Source organism: Bubalus kerabau, chromosome 3, assembly GCF_029407905.1.
Source record: "Bubalus kerabau isolate K-KA32 ecotype Philippines breed swamp buffalo chromosome 3, PCC_UOA_SB_1v2, whole genome shotgun sequence".
Taxonomy (NCBI): domain Eukaryota; kingdom Metazoa; phylum Chordata; class Mammalia; order Artiodactyla; family Bovidae; genus Bubalus; species Bubalus kerabau.
In genome coordinates, this window is record NC_073626.1 from 184625191 (window position 1) to 184651165 (window position 25975).

At 38.5% G+C, this 25975-nt stretch overlaps 1 protein-coding gene across 5 annotated transcripts in view; it reads right to left on the reverse strand.

Annotated features, from left to right (window-relative positions):
* The window catches only part of CDC42 (cell division cycle 42), a 167290-nt gene that overhangs the window by 118256 nt on the left and 23059 nt on the right, over positions 1-25975 (reverse strand). For 3 of the 5 annotated variants that reach the window (XM_055574212.1, XM_055574211.1, XM_055574215.1), the window contains exons 2-6: positions 19160-19314; positions 16694-16766; positions 5092-5201; positions 4762-4959; positions 54-127 (exon numbers count right to left, since the gene is read on the reverse strand). In XM_055574212.1, coding sequence (XP_055430187.1) covers positions 54-127; positions 4762-4959; positions 5092-5201; positions 16694-16766; positions 19160-19264 — 560 coding nt within the window. In that variant the 5' untranslated portion in view covers positions 19265-19314. Of the gene's footprint in view, positions 1-53; positions 128-752; positions 1620-4761; positions 4960-5091; positions 5202-16693; positions 16767-18858; positions 19042-19159; positions 19315-25975 lie in introns of those variants that run through there. The other 2 variants (XM_055574213.1, XM_055574214.1) reach the window with 2 other exon arrangements.

The window sequence follows — 25975 nt, forward strand, 5'->3', positions numbered from 1 at the left end:
CGACACCAGCTGTGCAGAAAGGGCTCTGGAGAGACGTTCATAGCAGCACACACCTGCGGCTCTTCTTCGGTTCTGGAGGCTCCAGGGCAGCCAATATTGCTTCATCAAATACATTCTTTAGGCCTTTCTGAAAAGGGGTAGAAAGAAAAAAATTTGCAGTCTGATACTCAGTATAATAAAATTGAAGATCAAATTTAAAACATTCAAACCCCCAAGAGTTGGCCAAGAACGAGTCACTGAAAAATCCTGAATCTCAACACAATTATCTCACTTCACCAAGTTCTGTCCAGGCAGGGCACTGGAAGGATCCAGCAATTCAGGAGCAGAGGAGCAGATATTCATGAGTGAGACAGTGGTTCTTTGAGAAAGCTTTCTGCAGACCAATGTATGTCACAAGAAGCAAACAAGCACACGTGTCATTTGCTCATTCAATATGAGTTTTGTACAATGTGCTGCTGAAACATTTTCCATAAAAACAACTAAGCAGCTCTGCATTCAAATGAAACAGCTGAATATGAAACAGGAGCGAGAGGTCGGGCACTGGGCAGCGGCATCCTTATCACATGGAAGGCGCAGGCAAAGATGGAGAGAGCGATGACAGTGGCTGCATCAAAGGTATTCCCTCTCAACTCCCTTTTTCCCACCAATTAAGAGCCAGGGGGTTCAAGGAAGCAGAAACGTGGGTACCTGATACATATGAGAAACTAGAGCCAGTCAGTGCAACAGGAATAAAAAGCTTCATCAGGCATGTATACAAACAATTGTATATTTTTAATTTCAAAATTTGAAGGTAACCACAATTGTATGTTTCCCCTCACAACAATAAAATCAGAAGCAGGAAAATATAAAGGTGGCAGCTTTACATCTCAACATTAACAAACCTTCAGTCAACTGTTAAAATGGATGCTATTCTTAAAAGAGTGTAACAAATGATCTCATAAAGCAGTAGCAGGTACATCAGTATCTTTCCCACCCAGACTGACAAACTCTCCACTACAGCACAGACAGCCACAGCAATTGCAACACAAAGTTTCACTGCACAAAGGAAAACCAGAAAAGAATCCTCCCTTCCCCAGTACACTCTACCAGCAGGTCACCCTTTCCCCATAAATTTTGTCATGCAATTACAATTAACAATGGGTCACAAGCGTAAAACGATGTTTGTGTTATTTTCTCCATCAAGAACTAAGATCTAGAAGTGTTAAAAACTCTTAATTTTCTCCAAGAGGACATTCTTAATTGCCAGACCAAGTTCCCTTTTGCAATAGTAATCCAAACCAAAAAGCTCTCAGCATCAGGCAACTCAAGCAGCAGAAAGTTAAACAAGTCCAACTTGACTACTGATCACAAAAAATATTCTATAAGATATTGCATTCTTGATCAAAAACTAATACAGAGGTTGCTCTAAGGTAGTGAGTAAAAAGACGCAGAGGCTTTCAAACAGGATGGTTTTATTCCTTTGTTTTTAAACGATCTTTCTACAGTAGTGGGACAGGAAGCAGCAGCAAAGAGGGGAAGGAGAAAACAGTTTAGAATATACAGCACTTCCTTTTGGGTTGAGTTTCCGGAGGCTCGAGGGCAGCTAGGATAGCCTCATCAAACACATTCTTCAGACCTCTCTACAAGACAGAGGGGAGGAGAGAGAATAGCAGCCAGGTTAGAGGATTAGAAAGACTAGCAGATACAACAGCAGTCCGGATTAAATGGGTTGAATTCACAGAAGCAATGCACCTTTAGAAAAGTAACTGCCAAAAAGCTGGATCTTAAGTCCATTATCAACAGAGTAAAAAACTGAACAAACGTCTTACCTCAAAAAAGGTTAACGGAGCAAGAAAACAATTTTTGTGACAATGCCATGTTGATTTCTAGAACAATCACACTTTGAAATCTAACATTACAACATATTAATGAAAACAGTGCCAGAGAAATAAAATGGATATATAAACACAAGATACATGCATTAAATAATTAGGATTAGTACTTGTAAAATACCCAAGTACATCTAATGACAAGAATGGCACACACAGTTTGGAACTAAACCTATTACAATTTCAGGCTTCTGTGAATTCATCCCCTGAATAACTGAAGGACACAAATAGCAGACTAACAAGCATGCTACATGTTTCTAGATTCAATGACGTATCTAGATGGGATTAATCAGGATTTCAGATTAAACAAGTTTTCCAGAACAACAGGTTCAGGCATTTAGAAAAAGTGTTAATTGTTCAGCAGTACCAACTGGGAGAAGTTTAAAGAAAAGACTCTAGAAACAGCATACACTTCAGTTATTCAGTAATGTGTTAGAGCAAGTAACCACCACCCAATAGGAAAACAAAGAATGGGGTCCTAGAATGAGTTTTAGCAAGCAAATCAATGCTTTTAATGTCCGCGTGGGGTATCAGAGCATAAAGCATGGAGTGAAAACAAAGAATATTCTCAGCTCTATAAGGAGTAAGATGCAGAAACACACTTACACCTCAGCCAGAACTCCAGCGTGACAGTATGACTCAGCAGTACTGGTACCAGGTCTACAGACTCAACCTAAACTCAACCTAAATCTGAAGCCACAGATTTACCACCCAAACAAGTTTCACATGTCCTTTAGGTCAGCTGGATCCCAAGTAAACATGCCCCCCAAAGCCCCAGAGCACAGCTCCGGTACCAAATGTGCGAGCCCCAGACGTTCCCGCTGGCCCCACTTTGCTCACCGCCCCCACCTACTATCTTAGAGGACTGGCACCACATATTCCATTAGGTACAAAATAAATGAGAAATAACAATAAGCACTTGAAAAGAAACAAAGGTTAAAAAAAGTTTTCTTCCTTCTGTGTCTTTCACAAACTAGAAATGCTGAACAAGTCAAAGGTTCCTCTGAAATTCTTTCTACGTATCTAGGAGCAAATTCTGGTTGTCAAACATAAAAGAAAGGAGGGAAGCTATGAAGGGGAAATAAATTTTATAAGGGGAAAAAAGAGGACAACAATAAGAAACTAGGGCGTCCCTTAATAAGAAGCAAATATGTTCCTGCTTATTGACAAAGATCAACTAATCCCCCACAAGACAAACCTAATCTTTGCTTTAATCACACTATCTGATTATATAAAGAGTTCAGTTTTAGAGGAACCAACAAATTCTGGAGTCCTAAAAACTTCGGCTTCCAAACTGTACCAGGGACCCCATTTTCTGTCTTCTCTTTTGATTTCTCCAAACTTCAAAATCTGATAAGAAAAATATATTTACTAAGACTTCCAAATTTCTGTTCTCTGAAAAGGGACTTCCTGAATAAATCTGTTCATAACGTAGAACATCTTATATGGAAGCATCCAGTTCTCTAAAATGAGCGTCTCTAGTGACCTAAAAGTGGGTCCACATGGCTTACTTGCCTCCATTTCCCCCACAGGCAACCCATATTCAGAGAATGGGGATATGCAACAATTATCTGACTCAAATGTTCCACACACATCCTTCTTCAGTACACACACACATTTTTCTGGGGATGCTAGCAAAACACAGAAGCATTAGGCATTTTTTAAAATCTCAGCCAGCTGTACAATTAAGCATTTTTTTAAATTTCAGCCATACATGTAAGAAAATATAAAATCATCTCAACTTTTAAATATCTACAGTATCAATACAACAGAAATGAACTGCCAAGAAAAACTGGGCTTGGAAGAATAAAATTAGGCCTTGAAACTATCCTGTGAAATATCCAGCTTCCAACAAAAATTTTGTCTTTACATATCCAGCCCAGGGCTAAATTGGAGATTATTAAATTATGTCTACACCCTACATACTAATACCTAGTACATGTATAATATGTAACTATATATGCCATTTTCATTTAATCAAGAATCTTTTTAATTAAAAAAAAAATCCTATCTGAAAAAGCAATGTGAAAAATAGAAGTGAATCTCACATAACTGTCAGAAATCTCTACCCTTCAGTCCTGCCTTATTTTAATTAGGCACGTCTGTTCACTGTTTTAAAAGTCAAAAAAAAGAATAAAAAGTTCTGGGCTAATTATTTCCATAATCCTTCCTTCCACCCCCCAACAGAACAATTCTCAAACGGGAGAATAGGTTGGCGATACCATGAAGGTAGAGATGAAATCACACAAGTCAGTTGTAACTCTCACCCAAAATACTCTCAACACTGCTTGCTGTCCTCAGAATCTGAATTTTCCCATCAAACTATGAAGAGAGTTCCAATTAAATCATTCAGAAAGAAAAGTGAACAGTGTAAGGAAGGAATGCCTCCCAAAATCTAGTATTCGAATAGAGACACTATATATAAAGGCAAACTTGAGAAATGGCCAAGGCAGCTTTCTCTGAAAGTCTCAATGATTATGACCAATTCCCAATTTCAGATGAATTACCCCAGGAGACTATAGCATCAGCTGTCAGTACTGATAAAAGATGAGATTTACTTAAATGAAACTTTAAGTTGGGGGCAGGGGGAAGAGGGGAATCATTCACATACTCTTATAAATATGTGCTAATCTGGACCTTACCATTAATTATGAAAAAAAAAAATAAACACAATCCCTGACCACTACAAATGATACATAAAACAGGGAGCTCACCAACACAAGCACTTTATTTAGAGATGAATAATTTTCTTCATAAAAACGGAGACCTCTAACAAGTCTTCCTGGGCAGCTTTCTTGAGTGCTGCAGACCACTGTCAGAAACAACCCAACATCCTAAATGCTACTCAAACCATTCCACTGTTAATAGACATGGGGCTCCGCACAGTCCTCACCTGTGTGAGTGCAGAGCACTCCACATACTTGACAGCCTTCAGGTCACGGGCCAGTTTTTCAGCAGTCTCTGGAGTGATAGGCTTCTGCTTATTCTTAGCAAGCTTCTCAATAGTAGAGGGGTCATCTCTGAGATCAATTTGGGTCCCAACAAGCAAGAAAGGAGTCTTTGGACAGTGGTGAGTTATCTCAGGCACCCACTAGAGAAAAGATATTTTAAAAAAAGAAAAAAATACACCTGCATTAATCTACAAGCCTCCAGAGCTATTTACAAGTTAACAGAAGTTCTATGATAACCTTTTTTTCAGGGACAGAATATCTGACTAACTCACCTTTTCTTTCACATTTTCGAATGAGGATGGAGAGACCACTGAAAAGCAGACTAGAAATACATCTGTTTGTGGATAACTCAGCGGTCGTAATCTGTCATAATCCTCTTGCCCTAAGGGGAAGAAAACCAGAGAAATCAACAAGTGAATCTTGCTGCCTAATAGCATTAAAATCACAAGCAGTTAACAAATTAAGCATGTAGTTAACAGCACACTTACTAATGAGAACATAACTTATCTAATAAAATGTATGGCTTTGTAACAGAATATTTGAGCAATACTCTCAACTCAGCTAATTCTAGTTAAGAGGTACAAACTAACTGTGATAAAATAAGTCAGTCACAGGAATGTAGTGCTCAGTACAGGGAATACTGTCAGTAACAGTTTAGTAACTTTGCATGATGTGTATAAAAATATCAAATTACTATGTTGTACACCTAAAACTAATATAATATTGTGAGTTAACTATACATCAATAAAGAAAAAAAATGGAAAAACTGTTTTCACTGCTTTAGAACAGCAATGAATTTGTTATGTATTATTTGCCTTGTTATCAATTTACAGTTTTCAACAAACTGCTGCCAAAAATGATTAAAAATCAGATCTACTCAGATCTAAGAAACAATGACAGTGAAACTGTGTAAGGCAGGGGTCCCCAACCTCCAAGCCATGAGCCAGAACCTCCTGTCAGATCAGTGGCAGCATTAGATTAGAAATGAAGTGCACAATAAATGTAAGGCACCTGAATTATCCTGAGACCACCCCCCACCCCCAATCCATGGAAAAATCTTCCCTGGTGCCAAAAAGGCTAGGACTGCTGACCTAAGCAAACAAAAACCTCAGTAAAACCCAGCTGACAAAATCCACTGCTCATGACTACCAAATAAGGCTCACATGTTTAGTTAATGGGTACGTGTAAGACACCACTACTTGAAGCTGAAAACACATAGGAAAAAAAGAACTCGACAAGAATCTGCGATGCTAAATTAATATGGAGGAAACTCTGGTGAAAAGGAGAATATTTATATGGTCTTAAAGATTATTTATAAATCACAAGGGGAAAAAAACATAACCACACTGTGAAGAAATGACATCACCTTGACTGAGTGATCAAGATTACCATCACCAGTGAGTGGCAGATGAATGTCATATGCCTCTACATTTATATCCTAAGGAAGACATCACTAAGGTAATATTCCAACCAAAATAGCATAATTTGTATCTAATCATGAGAAAAGAGACCAAAACCAAAATGAGGGGAGGAGGGTGAGGATTCCTGGGTCTGTAGTATATTACAATGTCATGAAACACCAAAAAAGGGGTTGGGGGCAGAAGAACTGATCCAAATTACAAGAAACTAAAGAGACATAACAAATAAATGCAATACATGGTCCTGTACTAAAAGCAGAAAAAAACTGGACTTGGATCAATTGACAAACTGGAATATAGATGTTAGAGTACAGTATCAATGATAAGTTTCCTGAAGTTGATTACTATTATACAAAAATATCTCTATCCTTAGGAAATTCACTTATTCAAGGCTGTGTGTGTTAGTCACTCAGTTGTGTCCAAATCTTTGAGACCCCATGGACTGTAGCCCACCAAGCTCTTCTGTCCATGGAGTTCTCCAGGCAAGAATACTGGAGAGGTAGTGATTCCTTTCTCCAGGGTATCTTCCCCACCCAGGGACTGATCCTGGGTCTCCTGCATTGCAGGCCGATTCTTTACCATCTGAGTCACCAGGAAAGCCCTAATTCGAGGATAATGATGACTTACTCTCAAACAGTTCAGGGGGGGAAAAAAGTATGTACAAATATGTTGAAAGAGGAAGAAAGCAGATAAAACATTAAAAACTGGTAAATTTTGTTAAGGATATATGTGGGTTCCTGGCACTATTTCTGCAACTGTTCTTTAAGCTTGAAATTATTTCCAGATAAAAAGTGATCTTAAAATACCCATACACATTTCCAAAACTGTGAAGGAAAGGGAAGAGTCACAGAGGAAGGATTTAATAATCCAATTTCAAAACTGAACTACAACAATCCTATGTATTAACAAGAACAGTTCACAAACAAAAAACAAAAGGGAATCCCTGGCGGTCCAGGTTGGGTCTCCACACTTTCACTGTGGAGGGCAAGGGTTCAATCCCAGTGGAGGGGAGACTAGGATCCCACATATCATGCAGCCACAAAACAAACAAACCAAAAAAAGAATAGGAAAGTACTTAATGACACTAAACTGGATGCTAAAAATGGTTAAAATGGTAAATTTTATGTTATATGCATTTTACCACAATAAAAAATATTTTAGGGGAAAAAAAGGAAAAGTTAAATATTTTGTTGTTGTTGTTCAGTTGCTCAGTCATGTCCTGCCACCTGGGAACCCTAAATATTTTCTATGCCAGTGAAATTTTTTTTTTTTTTTTTGCCACCAATGAGAAAGAATATAAGAATTTAGGGTAGCTATCAAAACACGGTAATTAAAGATAAGCCTGGCATGCTGCAGTCTATGGGTTCACAAAGTCGGACATGACTGAGAGACTGAACTGAACTGAAATAATACATAAGCAGACAATAAACGTATTGTCAGGAGAATACAGCAAGCAAGTGAATAAGGTTTAAGAAGTCAAAATAAAGATTACAAAACAATAAAATCACTTTCAGTACCGCTAGCAATTACTGACGTTTAGAACCAAAGAAAGTCAAAGGTATGCACTAAAGTGTTTAACCTAATACTTAAATACTATAACAAGCTACTATGTAACTTAAATACTTACTACAGCAATCTGCTAGGATTAGAATCAAAACAATTCAAAGGTATGCACTAAGGTGTGTAACTATAATGTACAATTGTAGACACAGAAGGGATTAAAAAGGAAAGAATGGGGGGAAAAAATATCAGCCAAACTCTTTAATTCTCTCAATCTTAACTGCCTGAGCTCTAACACTAGCTGGAGCTCTGAGGCATTACAACCAAAGCTCCAAAAGAACAATAAAACAAAAACTAAATTTAGAAAATAAGAGGATGATACAGTTAACCAAACTGTATAAAAAGTACAGATCTTTTATTAGCCCTAGTCCCTATTCAAATGGAATATATTTCATGAAAATTAAGGCTGACACAGACTAGAAAAGGCTACATTTTTAGTCATCCAGCCCCTGCATCAAAAATAGACTCCTAAGCACCAACGGGAGCATCTAAATAAATGCCCAATGTTTTACATGCAACCAACCTTCAATTCAGATGGACTGGAGGCAAAAAACAAGTAACAGTCATTGTTTTTTAACACAAGACCCAAAGAGGTATTGGTCTGTCCATTTACTTGTAATAACAAGCCCTCAAAGCTATAAATCTTTCTTTTCCTTTGCTAAGGAGAAAAAAAAAATCAAAAGTAAAATTGTTCAATAAACAAAATGTAGGCTACCTTACATCTACATTTGCTTCAAGTGCTAAATTTAAGGAAAAAGAGTGAATATGATCCCTTAGATGAGCAAATCTCTTCAATATCCAAGCATAATTTATCCAGCTAAAATTTATTTTCTGAGTTTGTCACAAGCAGCCATTATTCACTCAAGATAGAGGTAGCAGTATCATTTAACATCCTTTAAGGTACACAACATAATCAAAACTTCCCTCTACTGTATAAGACAGGTTTTGACTACAAGTCTTAAAATTATATTTAGCAGCACACCAGCTCACCACTTAATTTTTAACACTTGACAAAAAGCAAGGGTACATCTCATGGGTTGCTGGTTTTGTTCCTTGCTCACAATCTCATATACAAAATTTGAATTCAAGTGGAATTAAGTCAGCTTGAACTGAGGACTCTGGTCCATATAAAAAAATCTGAAATGTTCTCATGGTATGAAAAATAAGAATATGGCTAAAAAACAATTTGCAGAGAATTCCAGGAGGACATTACAAATAAAGACAAATTAAACATTTCAGAGAATATACAACTACAAATTAAAACTTAAACATTTTTTCTACACACAATTTCTCAAAATTCAACAGCATTTAGTGATCCCTGCTCCATCTATGCTGTGGAGCGTGTGTGTGTGTGTGTGTGTGTGTGTTTGTGTGTGTAGCTTGTGAGCTTGTGTGTGTGTGTGTGTTGTGTGTGTGTGTGTGTGTGTGTGTGTGGTGTGCAGTCACTCAATCATGTCTGACTCTCTGCAACCCTACAGACTGGAGCCCACTAGGCTCCTCTGACAATGGAATTGTCCAGGCAAGAATACTGGAGCAGGCTACCATTTCCTCCTCTAGGGGATCTTCCCAACCCAGGGATCAAATCCACATCTCCTGCATTACATTCTTTACCACTGTGCCCCACCTGGGAAGCCTGTTACGGAGATTATTCCTAAATAATTTCATAACTTTTACATCATGAGATTAAAAAAAAATCCAAAAATAAATGGGGACACTGGAACCTGAGATTCCTACCAGCTTATATATAACATTGCATGCTAATGCAGAACTTACTGAAGACTCAAAGAAATATTCTACAATAACACTAGAGACCGAAGTGGCTATAAATATCTCTGTGGACACCACTGCCATTCCTGACAAAGTAATTGATCGATAACTACAGAAGACAGCCAGATACTAGAAAACACCTCAATGAAAGTTTTTTTTTAATTGGAATATAACTGTTTCATAATGTTGTGTTAGCTTCTGCTGTACAACAACATGAATCAAGAACACCAACAGCTAAACCAGGTCAAAGTACATCACTATGGCTTGTTCTGAATATTATTCTTTTGCTAAGGAAGAGAATAATATTAGCTGTACACCAAACACATTCCAGTCATTGTGCTGGGTTTTTTTTAATAGTAAAGTGAGTCATGTAGGGATGTGAGAGTTAAACCATAAAGAAGGCTGAGTGCAGAAGAATTTATGCTTTTGAATTGTGGTGCTAGAGAAGACTCTATAAAGTCCCTTGGACAACAAGGAGATCAAACCAGTCAATCCTAAAGGGAAACAACCCTGAATATTCATTGGAAGTACTAATGTTGAAGCCGAAGCTCCAATACTTTGGCCACCTGATGTGAAGAGCCGATTCATTGGAAAAGACCCTGATGCTGGGAAAGACTGAAGGCAGGAGGAGGAAGGGGCAACAGAGGCCGAGATGGCTGAACCACCAAATTTGGGCATAAATTTGAGCAAATTCCAGGAGACAGTGAAGTTACAGGAAAGCCTGGCGAGCTGCAGTCCACAGGGTCACAGAGAGTCGTACAGGACTTAGTGATAAACAACAATGAACCATAAATGCACAGCTCCTCAGTTTTTACACATGTATTCATTAAACTATCACTGAATCTTCACACCACCTCTGAGGAAAATATTTTAAACATTTACACACAAGGTAATTAAGCTCCACATAGTTAAGTAACTTCCCAACTATCTAGCTAACTGGTCTATCTGGCATCAAAGTCCAATCTTTCTCTTGTTTATTGCTATGGTAGTGCCTGAAATGACTAATTAAAATTATTAGAATTCAAAAATGAAGCTATCTTCTGAAAATTGAGAATGCATAAATAGAGAGAGAATAATAAAAAAAAAATAAATAAATAGAGAGATAAATAAAATAAATGAGAATGGAGGGAAACATATTTAATGTGACATAAATGAACTGAACTGTCTTCCCAATAACATAGCCACACGGGGGCGGAGGGGACAAAATCCAAGGAATTTTGTATGCTATTAGACCAAAGGAAAAAGGTACTGCAAACCAATCTTGAACTCTTATTACATATTTGCTTTTCACAGCGGTATGGTATAAAATTCTGAAATTGTTTTATGTGTGTTGCAGAAGTGAAAATGAGAACATATTACTCATCTTTTGGGGACTTATCTACCTATAGAAGACATGGAGATGAAAATATGGAATTGGTGAAGGCAAAGATGACAGCTTGAATTGGACTGAATTTGGAGTTATCAACAAAAACTCACTATCCAAATTAAACATGCTAATATTATTTCCCTCCCTAGCTGGAAGAATGATATTCAAGACAAGTCATTGTGGTTCAGGACAAGTCATTGTGGTGCAAAACAAGCTGCTACCATGTTATAGCTGTTCTGCTTTCTTATCTATGTCCAGAGCTCTGTAACAATAAGCACATCTAGGACTTAGATTCCCATTTTGCAACACTGTAGGAAAAACTGATTCAGGCAAAAATTGTCAGTGATTATTAAATCTAGTTCAGTTCAGACACTCAGTCATGTCCGACTCTTTGTGACCCCATGAATCGTAGCACGCCAGGCCTCCCTGTCCATCACCAACTCCCGGAGTTCACTGAGACTCACGTCCATCGAGTCAGTGATGCCATCCAGCCATCTCATCCTCTGTCGTCCCCTTCTCTTCCTGCCCCCAATCCCTCCCAGCATCAGAGTCTTTTCCAATGAGTCAACTCTTCGCATGAGGTGGCCAAAGTACTGGAGTTTCAGCTTTAGCATCATTCCTTCCGAAGAAATCCCAGGGCTGATCTCCTTCAGAATGGACTGGTTGGATCTCCTTGCACTCCAAGGGACTCAAGAGTCTTCTCCAACACCACAGTTCAAAAGCATCAATTCTTCGGCGCTCAGCCTTCTTCACAGTCCAACTCTCACATCCATACATGACCACAGGAAAAACCACAGCCTTGACTAGACGGACCTTTGTTGGCAAAGTAATGTCTCTGCTTTTGAATAGGCTATCTAGGTTGGCCATAACTTTCCTTCCAAGGAGTAAGCGTCTTTTAATTTCATGGCTGCAGTCACCATCTGCAGTGATTTGGGAGCCCAAAAAAATCAAGTCTGACACTGTTTCCACTGTTTCCCCATCTATTTCCCATGAAGTGATGGGACCGGATGCCATGATCTTCGTTTTCTGAATGTGGAGCTTTAAGCCAACTTTTTCACTCTCCACTTTCACTTTCATCAAGAGGCTTTTTACTTCCTCTTCACTTTCTGCCATAAGGGTGGTGTCATCTGCATATCTGAGGTTATTGATATTTCTCCCGGCAATCTTGATTCCAGCTTGTGCTTATTCCAGCCCAGCGTTTCTCATTTTGTATTCTGCATATAAGTTAAATAAGCAGGGTGACAATATACAGCCTTGACGTACTCCTTTTCCTATTTGGAACCAGTCTGTTGTTCCATGTCCAGTTCTAACTGTTGCTTCCTGACCTGCATATAGGTTTCTCAAGAGGCAGGTCAGGTGGTCTGGTATTCCCATCTCTTTCAGAATTTTCCACAGTTTATTGTGATCCACACACATAGTCATACACATAGTCAATAAAGCAGAAATAGATGGAGTGCTAAAGACAAGAGAATGTTTATACCATTTTAAAGTATCTCCTCACAAAGTGACAATTATAAAAGGAAATATTCTAAATATATAGTAGGAAAACTGGACAACACCATAATCCAGTGATCAAAATTACTTTTACCAAATGGTGATACCCTGAGATGGACATACTTACCAACCTGGTATACTAACCAGATACACATATCTTGAATCTACTCATGAGGAAATGGACAAACTCAAACTGAGAAACATTCCATAAAATAAATGGCCAGTTTTCTTTAAAAAAAAAAAAAAAAAAAAAAATGGCAATGGTATAAAAGACTGAGACTCTATACTAAAAGATATTAACCAAAGAGAGTGAGAACTGCATGCAATGTGTGACCCCAGGTCAGAACTTGTAGAAGAAAAATTGCTATAAGGAACAATATTAAGACAACTGACAAAATCAGAAAGTTGACAACAGGTCAAAGTTTAAAATATTATACACACTCACAATGCTAAATTTCCTAAATTTGGTAAGTGCACTGTAAGAGAATACCCTTGCTCTTCAGAATTGCATACTGAAACATTAGAAGCAAAAGGGCATGAGGTATGCAACCTACTCTACTAATGGCTCAGAAATAAAAGCAATATGCACACAGAGCTGGAGAATGTCCCAAAAGGTTAATAACTGGTGAATCTGGTCAGGAGTTCTTTGTACTAGTAACTTATCTATAAACCTGAAGTTAAATCAGGATAGAAAGTGATAAAAGACAATGTGCATCCAAATACTAAAGTGTTTCTATAGGAAACATAGAACTACAAACAGACTCCTATGTTAACAGAAGAAGTTAAACTGTGGTGTGAGCTGCCAGACAACAGACTCCTGAGTAAGCAAGACGACTGTGCCACACAAGCACAGCCCTGAGGGAGGCCATCACGTCTCTACAAAGAGATAAAGGCGGGGACAGACAAAGGCGGGGGGAGCATCCTTCTCCTTTCCCTATGTATAAATACAATGAATGTACAGGAAGAGCTCTGCTTTGAACATGCACTAAGATGTGATTGTCTCCATATACAGATGGTTTTTCATATTCTCCTTTTGCTTATCTATATTCTGTTTTTCCTGTAATAAGGAAAAACCTGTATCTCTATAATAAAGAATAACATTTTAAATTCTGACACAGAAAAGAATTGGTGGTGGAATTGGGATTATTCAATATGGAAAACAGACTATGATAAAATATGTTAAGTGAAAAAAGCTAAAATAGAACTATAAACACAAGAGTAAAAAGCATAAAAAAAAAAAAAAGAAAGAACAAAATAACTGGAAACTCATTAAACAAGAATTTGGTGTTGTGACCACCGAAGCAGAAATAAAGCTGAGACAGAGGAAGAGCCCTATATCTGGTCTTAAACAGTATTATTTTAAAACAGCTGTAAGAGATGTAGCCAAAGATAGGAATAGTATAAAAAGAATTCAAAACAACTATATTCAATACCTTGTAATAACTTAAAATGGAAAAGAATCTGAAAAAGGAAACACACATATATATATGAAAATAACTGAATCACTCTGTAGTACACCCGACACTTAACATGACTAACATTAATAATTAAAAATTAATTATACTTCAATTCTAAAAAGTCTAAAAAAAAGAATACATGAATTAAAGAATTCAAAACAAAATAACACAGTCGACAGGTTAAAAGTAACCAAACAAATAAACGAAATCAGAGGCTATCTGGGCATGGAGGAAAGCTTTAGCAGAAAAAACACTGAGTTAATGAGTGACTCCAACCAGGATCCTGAGATTAAGGCCTCTGGAGAAGGATACAGAGTATCCTCTTAAGTGTATCAAAGACAGGAGACTCAATCTGGATGCCAAATACCCCAGGTCTCCAGCACCTGTCAAAAAATATCTTAGGCTTACAGTGACCTTAACCAGTTGAGGTGAAGACTCTGCAACTTGCCCAGTACAGTAAAATAATTTCCTTAATAAATGTCTTTCAACCCGTATAAAGATTCAGAATCTAATATAGAAATGAAATAAATCAAACATTATTATTGTTAATTTTCAATTACATTTGGGAATAACCTATTCTTACTTAACACTCAGTGTCTATAATATTTAAAATAATCACCATGTTAAAGAACATGATAGATTAGTTTTCTGGCTCCAATTTAAAATTTGTTACAGAGTAAGTGATCTTGAGTTTTCGTTGAAAATGTTAAGAACTTTATGAAAGTTGTAAATAATACTGTTTAAAAGATAAATTAAAACAAATACAGAAAATCATAAGTTATCAGGTTTATTCAAGTTATATACGTAAACACTTGGGAATGTTTCACTTGTCATGTCAAGCAAACTGAATCACTTAAAATAAAAGCTGAGTATTTTAAGTTTATACATGCAATCTAAAGTGCTAGATGAAACTTAACAATTGTAAATGAGGCTGACTAGGATTAAAGTCTGACCAACCCAAGTTAAATTAACCAATATTAATCAAAGGACCCTGGGCAACTGTGAGAATGATTTGTTAAAATAGATGTTTTAATAAAAAGAAGTAGTAAGTTGTGCAACTATTAATAAATGTAAAGGCTTACTCACTTCCAAGCTGTGACCATACAAAGACATATATATATAAATGTTCACAGCACCATTATCCATCATAGCTTAAAAACGGAACCCAAACCATCAACTTGTTATTGGTGGATAAATGGATAAAACAAACTGTGCTATATTCATAAACTGAATACAAAAGAAACAAACTATTGATAAACATAACAGATGAATCTCAAAAAAATTATGCTACGTGAAAGAAGTAAAACACAAAAGGCTACAGATCACATGGTTCCAATGATATGAAATTCTAGAAAAGAGAAACCACACTGACAGAAAGCAGATCTGCAGCTGCCAGGGGCCAGGTCAAGGGAAGGGACTGACTGTAAAGGGCACAGGAGACCCTAGAATGACGTATCTTCATTATTGTGGCAGTTACACAACTAGATGGGCTTCCCAGGTGGCTCAGCAGTGACAACTCTGCCTCCCAATGCAGGAGTCGTGGGCAGGTTCAATCCTTGGGTCAGGAAAATCCTCTGGAGAAGGAAATGGCAACCCACTTCAGTATTCTTGCCTGGAAAAATCTCATGGGCAGAGGAGCCTGGCAGGCCACAGTGCATGGGGTTGCAAAAGAGTCGGGCAAGACTGAGCAAAAACACCACCACCACAACCATAGTCAGCAAAAATAATCAAACTGAACACTTAAAGTAAGTGAATTCTATTGTACTATACCTCAAAAAAGATTTTTAAAAAATGATTAAGACATAAAGGTTTATAAAAAATAAGTTTTGAAATTTGAAAATAAAGTTTAAAATTAATTTTCAACCTCAGATAGCCATAAATTGTCTTTTCTCTGTATACAGATTGCCTCCGAAAGCACACAAAAACAAAAAAATCCTTCACCAATCATGAGATGTAGGTCATTATCTTACTCTGTCCATCTTCCAAGTTTCCTCTAATATACCATCACTCTTCGAATTTTTAATTCATAAAAATTTTCAAGGTCTAACACACCATTAGAAAGTCTCTAAACTTAACTGTTTACTACTGTCTCTCCATTTCACCCTCCCAATTAAATCTAGACAGTTCCTGAAGTGGGCAGTATGATATACTCTGTAAGAGCAATATGTCATCTGGCAGGCAGTGAGAGGATAACTCATAAAAAGCAAAGAGGCTAAAATTCCTACATAACAAAACAAATTTCTGAATGTTTCTTTCGCCTAACTGAACTGATAACAGAAATAATACAAGTCAGAGATTTAGATGTGCAGTTACTGTTAAAATAAGGAAAAAACACTGAGAAACTGTAAATAAATAAGAAATTTATTCCTTAAATTTGAAAAGCTGACTGCAAATATCAATATTGTGAGCTAGACACTGGTTTGCCCCAAAAAATTTTTCAAATGTAATATAAAACAAGCTATAATATGATAATATAGAAGCTACCTATATATATAATATACAGACACATATACTAAAGACTAAGTAAGTCTTCAAATATGAGAGTGATAGCAGAGCCCGTCTAATGGACTCTGCTCTCATCCCACTTGGCCTCCTTCCACACCATCCAGTCAGGGTACTCCAGACACCTATTTGCCATTCCAGGTCTGGGACTGCTTCTTGGACAAGCATTGACCACCATAATATTCAATCCTGCTATTAACAAAAGGAAATGGTTTGCTAATACTCTAGTTTCCCAAAATGTCCAAAAAAAGACAACCAGCAAGTGTTACAGTTACAGACAAAAACATTATAAAAGACATCAATTTTTCACCTGCAGTATCAAAAAGTCCAAGAGTATATGGCTCCCCACCAATCATAACTGTGACAGCATAGTTGTCAAAAACCTAAAACAGAAAAATATGACATTGTTAGTGTGCAAGGGGATGGTCAAAACAGGACAGGACAACTCAAGCTAAAACAAAGTTTCCTTCCCAAGACTCAATCCTCTCTCAGTCCATAATTCTTCTATGACCAATTGTGCCAACTAAGCCCTTGCATGACCTAACAGTTATTCAAAAAAAAAAAGTGACAGAAGATGCATTCTGGTATGTCTGCTCTACCCCAACCGCCCAGATAAAAAGCCACAAAAGGGTTAGCGGTATCACAGGAGTGGCGTCCCCTGGCTATATGAAATGATACAATTCAAGTTTGAGACTTTCCAGACAGTAATTTAAAGTTTACCTAAATTTTCAATCTAATTTCTAAGAAATTATTCTTCACAGGCCATTTCCTTTTAATATAGAATTAAAATCTCCTAGATCCATGATAATATTTTTCCTTTCAGAGTTCAAGACAAGAGCAGCCTTGTTGCAAATATGCCCGGTTAGAGAAAAATATAGGTTCCCTCAAGCTACTCAAGGGAAGTGTCCAAAAAGGCCGGCAGGTCTTTTGTTGGGACTTCATGAATAAAACTCACGTTACTGGGTACAAACCACATGACCTGAGATACCTTCTTTGAACTGAGTATACTTAAGGATAGTATATAGGTAGGTAGGTAGGTAGGTAGGTAGGTGTGTAATATATATATAGGTTGTACTAAGTAATTTGTAAAAATGGGAGGTAACTAAATGAAAGTTCCAACAAATGAAAAATGAAAAAATGAATGAAATGAAAAAGACCCAACACTAATTCATGGACTCCTCTGAATTATTAATAATTTACAATTGAAAAGCAAGGCTTTCCAGCCAAGAGAAGGATGGTACATTTTAATATCAGCTCTGCTTATCACCAATTCTCTGATTCATGTTTTTGTGGACTGGATTGTTGGGAGTTTGTTTAAATGTTTAAAAAAAAAAAAAGAATAGACTGGAAAAAAGGGCTTGGGAGAGGTGGCAGTTAAAAGGAAACTCAGTTCTTGACAACAAGAACAAGGAAGTAAAAAGAATATGGTTAAGCTCTCATTTAGGTTATTTTAAGTCATACCTAACCCTTTTCCAGAGATCTACACACACACACATACATAAAACACCCACAAGCTCTCTCCTTAAACACTTAGAAATCACGTTTGTATGAAAATAACTTTAAATGGAAACTGGAACACAAACATTCTGATAGCCTTCACTCAAGATCCACAAAACTGATCTATCTCTAAAGGTCCCTAAGAGTCCCTTTCAGCCTCAGAACTTCTTTCACTTCCAGATATCTCCACACGGGCCAACTCAAAAATATTCATGTTTATAAATATGATTTCTCCCCCTTCAAGAAACCCTAGTTTTTCCTCCTATAGCCTGGGCCTACCTCAATCACTATCTGCCCTGGGACATTACAGACTGCCAATTACAATCAAATATAATTACCAAACCTTTAACCTGTCACCACCCTCTTAAAAATACTCTCATCTCTGAAGATTAATCTGAAGTAATCGTTCATTTTCTTCCTTTTCACTTCCAAACAATACTAATCCCATATTAATCATACATAGGTGCTCTATAACCTCTAAAATAGCTCACTTAACAGAGGTGGTTGCTGCCAGGCCAAGCCAACACTAGCTCCTTTCTCATCACAGAATGGACATCTATCTTTAACATAATTTTACAACTAGATTGGTCAACCAACCTGGGATAAAACTGGATCCCCAAACACATTCACAGTGAGTGTTTCTCTAAATAACTCTCTCTCTCCAACTTCAAGATCTTTGTTATCCCCATTTTCCTTCTACTCTTCTAAGGAGCTGATAAAAAGCATTATGTGCGAGAGAACCTCCATAGGCTTCTGTTGATGTTCTCATAAGAAAAACAGGTCTTCTCTACCTCTAAAAGCCAGTCTAGAGCGCCATTACTGCGAGGACAACAGCTCCATAAGCTTTCCTTCTATTCCCTAAGGAGAATACATAGACACATACTACTTTCCCTGAAGTCACAAGGCCCCCCCAAAATCATCCCAAAGAACTCCAAGCACTGATTAATCATTGGCCAAGATATCAAAAAAAAAAGTCACCTCATTCCAAGATGTAGTGCATACTTCTCCAAACTGAGACCACCACTCTTTAGAAGCTTGTCTACTGGAGTTTTGCCTCCCAGCACTTCTTGCAAACCCTTCTGTCACCCCTTCTGACTTTCCACTGATTTTTCAGCTGTTTAATTTTAAAGTGTACATAATTTACCAATGAGAAGTCAAGATCTTTAAAAACAGGAAACAAAGGCAGACAACAGAAAAATTTCAGTACACACAGAGAAAGTTTTCAGAAGGATATCAAATTATAATACATTTCACTAACAGATGGAAGCTTTATACTTACAGTCGGTACATACTCCGATGGAAATTTGTTTGTTGTGTAGGATATCAGGAGACATGTTTTACCAACGGCACCATCACCCACAACAACGCACTTAATTGTCTGCATCGCTGAAACAGTTTTGTATCCACTTTAAATATTTCAAATATGATGATGACCTACAAAAAGATTAAAAATACTTCTCTCAATTATTTGTACTTACATATATATTGTTTTACTTCAATTAGCAACAGACTCACACATTTTGAGCAATAACAGAATCAGCACCTCAACTACCAGCGTTACGAGAACCAAAGAAGAGAAACAGTGATTTTGCAAATAGGAGTCAATTTTCTTAAGTTTCTGATCCTTGGTTGTTTTTGACTTAAGTGTTTTTCTTAAAAAATCAAAAAGAACATACACAGCAGCACAGTTCTTTTTATAATGAAAGAGAAGATGCTATTTCAGAATGAATCCCACTTAATATGTCAAGTGTTATTTTGTGCAACTTTTCCTTCAGTTGTATGTGCCCCCACATGCGTGAATACACATGTATGTGTACTAGACTGCAAAAAAAAAGGCCATTGCTTCAAAGAATGGTCCCTTTACCCCATCTAAGATGGTTACTCAGGCATAACCAATAAGCAGCAGAACACCATCACCTGCCCCGCATGATAGATAGGCATGAAGAACTGGACAAAAAGATCAGGGTGATCCCTGGTCTCAGTGGCTGTTTCAGCACCAAGCTGTCAAGCTACTAATTCAATATTTATGGCATAAAGAGATCAAAATCTAGACTTTTAAAATGAAAATGATCACTCTAAAGCATTCTAACTTATAAACAGAATTACTATAGCTTCTTTCACTATAGTCCTCCATTCTAAGACACTATTGATTACAAATACACCAAGATTTATTAATTTTATCAATTCTGAGATGCTTGTTTTTAAACTTAAGCATTTCTAAAATCAGAACATATCTTTACCAAAGGTTCCTTACACTTGTTACCAGCCATTTTACCCCAACATGTTGACATCTATGAAACTGGGATATATGACATCTTAGTGAAAATCTTAAGTTTTTCTGAAAGAATAAAGAACAGCACTACCTATATATCTATTTTTAAGATTAAATTCTTTTTCTTATAAATCTGAAGGGATTACAATTTCTTGTTAGCTAGAGATGCCACCTTATTAACATAAAAATGTCAACAGAATTAGATGCCAGGCCTATATGCTCCTATAGTAACCTCCACAACTCTTAAGCATTACTTTCAGTTCAATTCAGTTCAGTCGCTCAGTCATGTCCGACTCTCTGTGACCCCATGAATCGCAGCACGCCAGTCCTCCCTGTCCATCACCAACTCCTGGAGTTCACTCAGACTCACGTCCATCGAGTCAGTGATGCCACCCAGCCATCTCATCCTCTGTCGTCCCCTTCTCCTCCTGCCCCCAATCCCTCCCAGCATCAGAGTCTTTTCCAATGAGTCAACTCTTCGCATGAGGTGGCCAAAGTACTGGAGTTTCAGCTTTAGCATCATTCCTTCCAAAGAAATCCCAGGGCTGATCTCCTTCAGAATGGACTGGTTGGATCTCCTTGCAGTCCAAGGGACTCTCAAGAGTCTTCTCCAACACCACAGTTCAAAAGCATCAATTCTTGGGTGCTCAGCCTTCTTCACAGTCCAACTCTCACATCCATACATGACCACAGGAAAAACCATAGCCTTGACTAGATGGACCTTTGTTGGCAAAGTAATGTCTCTGCTTTTGAATATGCTATCTAGGTTGCTCATAACTTTCCTTCCAAGGAGTAAGCGTCTTTTAATTTCATGGCTGCAGTCACCATCTGCAGTGATTTGGGAGCCCAAAAAAATCAAGTCTGACACTGTTTCCACTGTTTCCCCATCTATTTCCCATGAAGTGATGGGACCGGATGCCATGATCTTCGTTTTCTGAATGTGGAGCTTTAAGCCAACTTTTTCACTCTCCACTTTCACTTTCATCAAGAGGCTTTTTACTTCCTCTTCACTTTCTGCCATAAGGGTGGTGTCATCTGCATATCTGAGGTTATTGATATTTCTCCCGGCAATCTTGATTCCAGCTTGTGCTTATTCCAGTCCAGCGTTTCTCATGATGTACTCTGCATAGAAGTTAAATAAGCAGGGTGACAATATACAGCCTCGACGTACTGCTTTTCCTATTTGGAACCAGTCTGTTGTTCCATGTCCAGTTCTAACTGTTGCTTCCTGACGTGCATATAGATTTCTCAAGAGGCAGGTGAAGTGGTCTGGTATTCCCATCTCTTTCAGAATTTTCCACAGTTTATTGTGATCCACACAGTCAAAAGCTTTGGCATAGTCAATAAAGCAGAAATAGATGTTTTTCTGGAACTCTCTTGCTTTTTCCATGATCCAGCAGATGTTGGCAATTTGATCTCTGGTTCCTCTGCCTTTTCTAAAACCAGCTTGAACATCAGGAAGTTCACGGTTCACATATTGCTGAAGCCTGGCTTGGAGAATTCTGAGCATTACTTTACTAGCATGAGAGTCCCTTGGACTGCAAGGAGATCCAACCAGTCCATTCTGAAGGGGATCAGCCCTGGGATTTCTTTAGAAGGAATGATGCTGAAGCTGAAACTCCAGTAGTTTGGCCACCTCATGCGAAGAGTTGACTCATTGGAAAAGACTCTGACGCTGGGAGGGATTGGGGGCAGGAGGAGAAGGGGACGACAGGGGATGAGATGGCTGGATGGCATCACTGACTAGATGGACATGAGTCTGAGTTCCGGGAGTTTGTGATGGACAGAGAGGCCTGGCGTGCTGCGATTCATGGGGTCTCGAAGAGTCGGACGTGACTGAGCAACTGAACTGAACTTACTAGCATGTGAGATGAGTGCAATTGTGCGGTAGTTTGAGCATTCTTTGGCACTGCCTTACCTAACCAAAATTTTTCACACTTTACCCAAAACACGCACATCAAAAACAGGCTAAAATAAACTGATTATATTTGCTGTTATTTATTAATAGCGAATGACACACAAAACAACAAGAAATCCACCCAAATATTTCTTCTTCTCCTGAAGACTTCCATATTATTTCTTTCTGTATTTCCTGCACTTTTCTCTATTTACAGAGCAGTCCTTAAAACCAAGTTACTTAACAGGTGTTAACAATATATTTTAGGGGACTTCCCTGGTGATCCAGCGGCTAATATTCCATACTTCAAATGCAGGGGGCCTGGGTTTGATCCCTGGTCGAGGAACTAGATCCTGCATGCCACAATGAAAGATCACACAATCCCACATGTCACAGGCAAGGCTTGGCACAGTCAAATAAATAGATATAATTTTTTTAATGGAGTTTTAAAACAAAACAATATAATTTTGGTATGGTAACAGACCCAGTCAGGTTTCCCTGCTGGCTCAGATGGTGAAGAATCTGCCTGCAATGCAGCAGACCTGGGTTCCACCCCTGGGTCAGGAAGATCCCCTGGGATTACAAATCATCATTGCCCACATGCAAACTGATGAAAATCTGACAACTGTTCATCTAAAACAATAAAACAGCCAGTTATTTTACCTTCTCCCTGCTGGAGATACAAAAGTAATTTCCAGGTGGACAATTAAAATCTAGTGGTAGGGAGTGAGAGCTCCCCCTTCTGCTCACCTGCTGCTGTGCTCAGTTCAGTTCAGCAACTCAGTCGTGTCAGACTCTTTGCGACCCCATGGACTGTGGCAAGCCAGGCCTCCCTGTCCATCACCAACTCCCGGAGTTTATTCAAACTTATGTTGATTGAGTCGGTGATGCCATCCAACCATCTCATCCTCTGTCGTCCCCTTCTCCTCCTGCCCCCAACCCCTCCCAGCATCAGAGTCTTTTCCAATGAGTCAACTCTTCGCATGAGGTGGCCAAAGTACTGGAGTTTCAGCTTCAGCTTCAGTCCTTCCAATGAACATTCAGGACTGACTTCCTTTAGGATGGACTGGTTGGATATCCTTGCAGTACGTGCTGTCATGTTCAACTCTTTGCGATCCCTTGGACTGTAGCCTGAGACCCTACGGAGTGTATCCCACCAGGCTCCTCTACCCGTGGAATTGTCCAGGCAAGAATATTGGAGTAGACTGCCATTTCCTACTCCAGGGGATCTTCCTGACTCAGGGCTCAAACTTGTGTCTCTTGCATCTCCTGCACTGGCAGGTGGATTCTTTATCACTAGTGCCACCTGGGATTTCACTGAAAGCTCAGTTGGTAAAGAATCCCCCTACAATGTGGGAGACCTGGGTTTGATCCCTGGGGTGGGAAGATCCCCTGGAAAAGGGAAAGGCCACCTGCTCCAGTATTCTGGCCTGGAGAATTCCATGGACTGTAGAGTCCATGGGGTCACAAAGAGATGACTTTCACTTCAGTTCAGCACCACCTGGGAAGCCTGACTCCAGCTTAAATGAGGTTTCTGTTTATCAATGTTCACACTGTTAATACGTTTTATATAATCTCTTTTTACTGTTATACTTGAATTCAGCCTCTAAATCAGCAATTCCAAAACTATTACCTCAAGCAATCACAGTCAGGATTACCTAAATGAATTTGCTATCAATTCAGATTCCTGGACCCTCACCCCAAATCTTATAAAACCAGATCTCAATCCTCCCTATGTAACTCTCATATACAGAGAAGTCCGAGAACCACAACCACGTATGATAACCAGACAAAAACTACCAGTAACAAAAGAAGGCAAACTAAGATAAACACTACAGGCATTTAAATCTCCAAGAAGTGAGTTTCTTAAAAATAGAATCCAAATTATCACTGTAAATTATCTGTATCAACCAGGTATTTAGTAACACAAAACTCATGTTGGATACTGCGAGATCATGAACCAAGATACTTCAGAGGTGCTTTAATACTGGTTCAACCTAAGTATTCTCAAATAACAGTGCCAGTGCCAACACTTATATAGCACTTACTCTGCGCCACATACTGTTCTAAACATATTACACATATCTGTACATGCCATCCTCTCAACAACTCTGAGGTATGTACTATACATCACTGTTTCACAGGTAAGAAAAGGAGGGTTCAGTGAAGTAACTAGATCAAGATGACTGAGCCAGTAAATGGTTGTTGCTGCTGCTGCTGCTAAGTCGCTTCAGTTGTGTCCGACTCTGTGCGACCCCATAGACGGCAGCCCACCAGGTGCCCCCGTCCCTGGGATCCTCCAGGCAAGAACACTGGAGTGGGTTGCCATTTCCTTCTCCAATGCATGAAAGTGAAAAGTGAAAGTGAAGTCACTCAGTCGTGTCCGACTCTTAGCAACCCCATGAACTGCAGCCCACCAGGCTCCTCCATCCATGGGATTTTCCAGGCAAGAGTACTGGAGTGGGGTGACATCGCCTTCTCTGAGTAAATGGCAGAACTGGAATTTAAGCCCAAGCAGCCTGTCAAGGTTCTGCTCTAAAACTCTATACACTATACCACTTTCTCCTGAGAAGTGACATTAATAAAAACAAACATGATCACTACAAATGAAGTGGCACGTATATGACAGTTGCCAGCATTAGGCAGAGAAAACTAGAGGAGGAGCAAGGAAGCGGGGTTAAGTTCATTTCCTATTTCTTCACCCTGCAGACAACCACTCAATCTTTACTGGGGAGAAGGGAAGCGAGAATTTGTAAGATAGAGTTCGCTCTTCCCCTTTCTATCTCTATACTCACAAATCTTCCTTTTCTTAGGCTTCCTAACCTGACAGTTCAGCAATCTATCAGAAACCGGTTGTGCGACCCCAGCTAAGAGCACTGGTTCAGAAGTCAGACTGGCTCTACCACTCTAGCTTATGTTACCTTAGGCAAGCTATTTAACTGCTGTTTTCACTTATCTAAAAAATGAAAATAATAATACCACTCTCATAAAGTTGAATGGATAATATATGTAAAGAAGTAGAAGTGCCTGGCCTCTAATAAATGCTTAGTAAATGTTTACACCTAGTCTTAAATGAGTGAAGTTTTTACTACAAATGTAGTCAAATTTAGAGTTATCATTACAAAGGTGGTCATCTCAGAGTCAAGTTCCAATTTAATTAGGACTATTCTGAAAAGCATTTGACATGTAATATTAATATTAATAATATCATGTATTAAAATGTCACCAGATGACCCACAGATGGGAAGGAAGTAAGGGACCAGGGGAGAGACTGTTTTTGCAACATACATAATGGCAGCTTCAACAACATGGAGCAAACTAGGCCAGACATGTTGGTAAATCTTATGCTAACTCTCTATTTAAACCATGTCAAATCACTCTAACACCAAAGAGGCTATGTAGTACCAATTTACCATTCTGCTATCCAGGGTGGCTAGAAGTCATTTTGCACCAACAGCTAAATACTATTTTCTTTTTAATAATGAAGTTCATTTGTACCATAACTTGGAATTGGTTGGCGTTGAGCAACCTTAGGCACAAAAAATGACTGCCAATCCTAAGGAAGAAAAATTGTGAAATAAGGTGATCTTCTACATTCCTTCCCAGTATCTATCACTCTTCCTGACAGCCACACCAAAACCCTTCTCTTAGGTTCTTACATGCTTTGGCAGTTCAAATTACCCTTCAAGAATCTCTAAAGTCCCTTTAGTTTTCTGGGATTCCTGAGCTCTATCTAGACTTAAAGAGACGATGGGGGACTTCCCTGGTGGTCCAGTGACTAAGACTCTGAGCTCCCAGTGCAGGGATTCTGGGTTTGATGCCTGGTCAGGGAACTAGATCCCACATGCTGCAACTAAGACCCAGCACAGCCAAATCAATAAATATTTAAATAAAAATAAAGAGACTTTGGAACTCTCTCTTTAGCA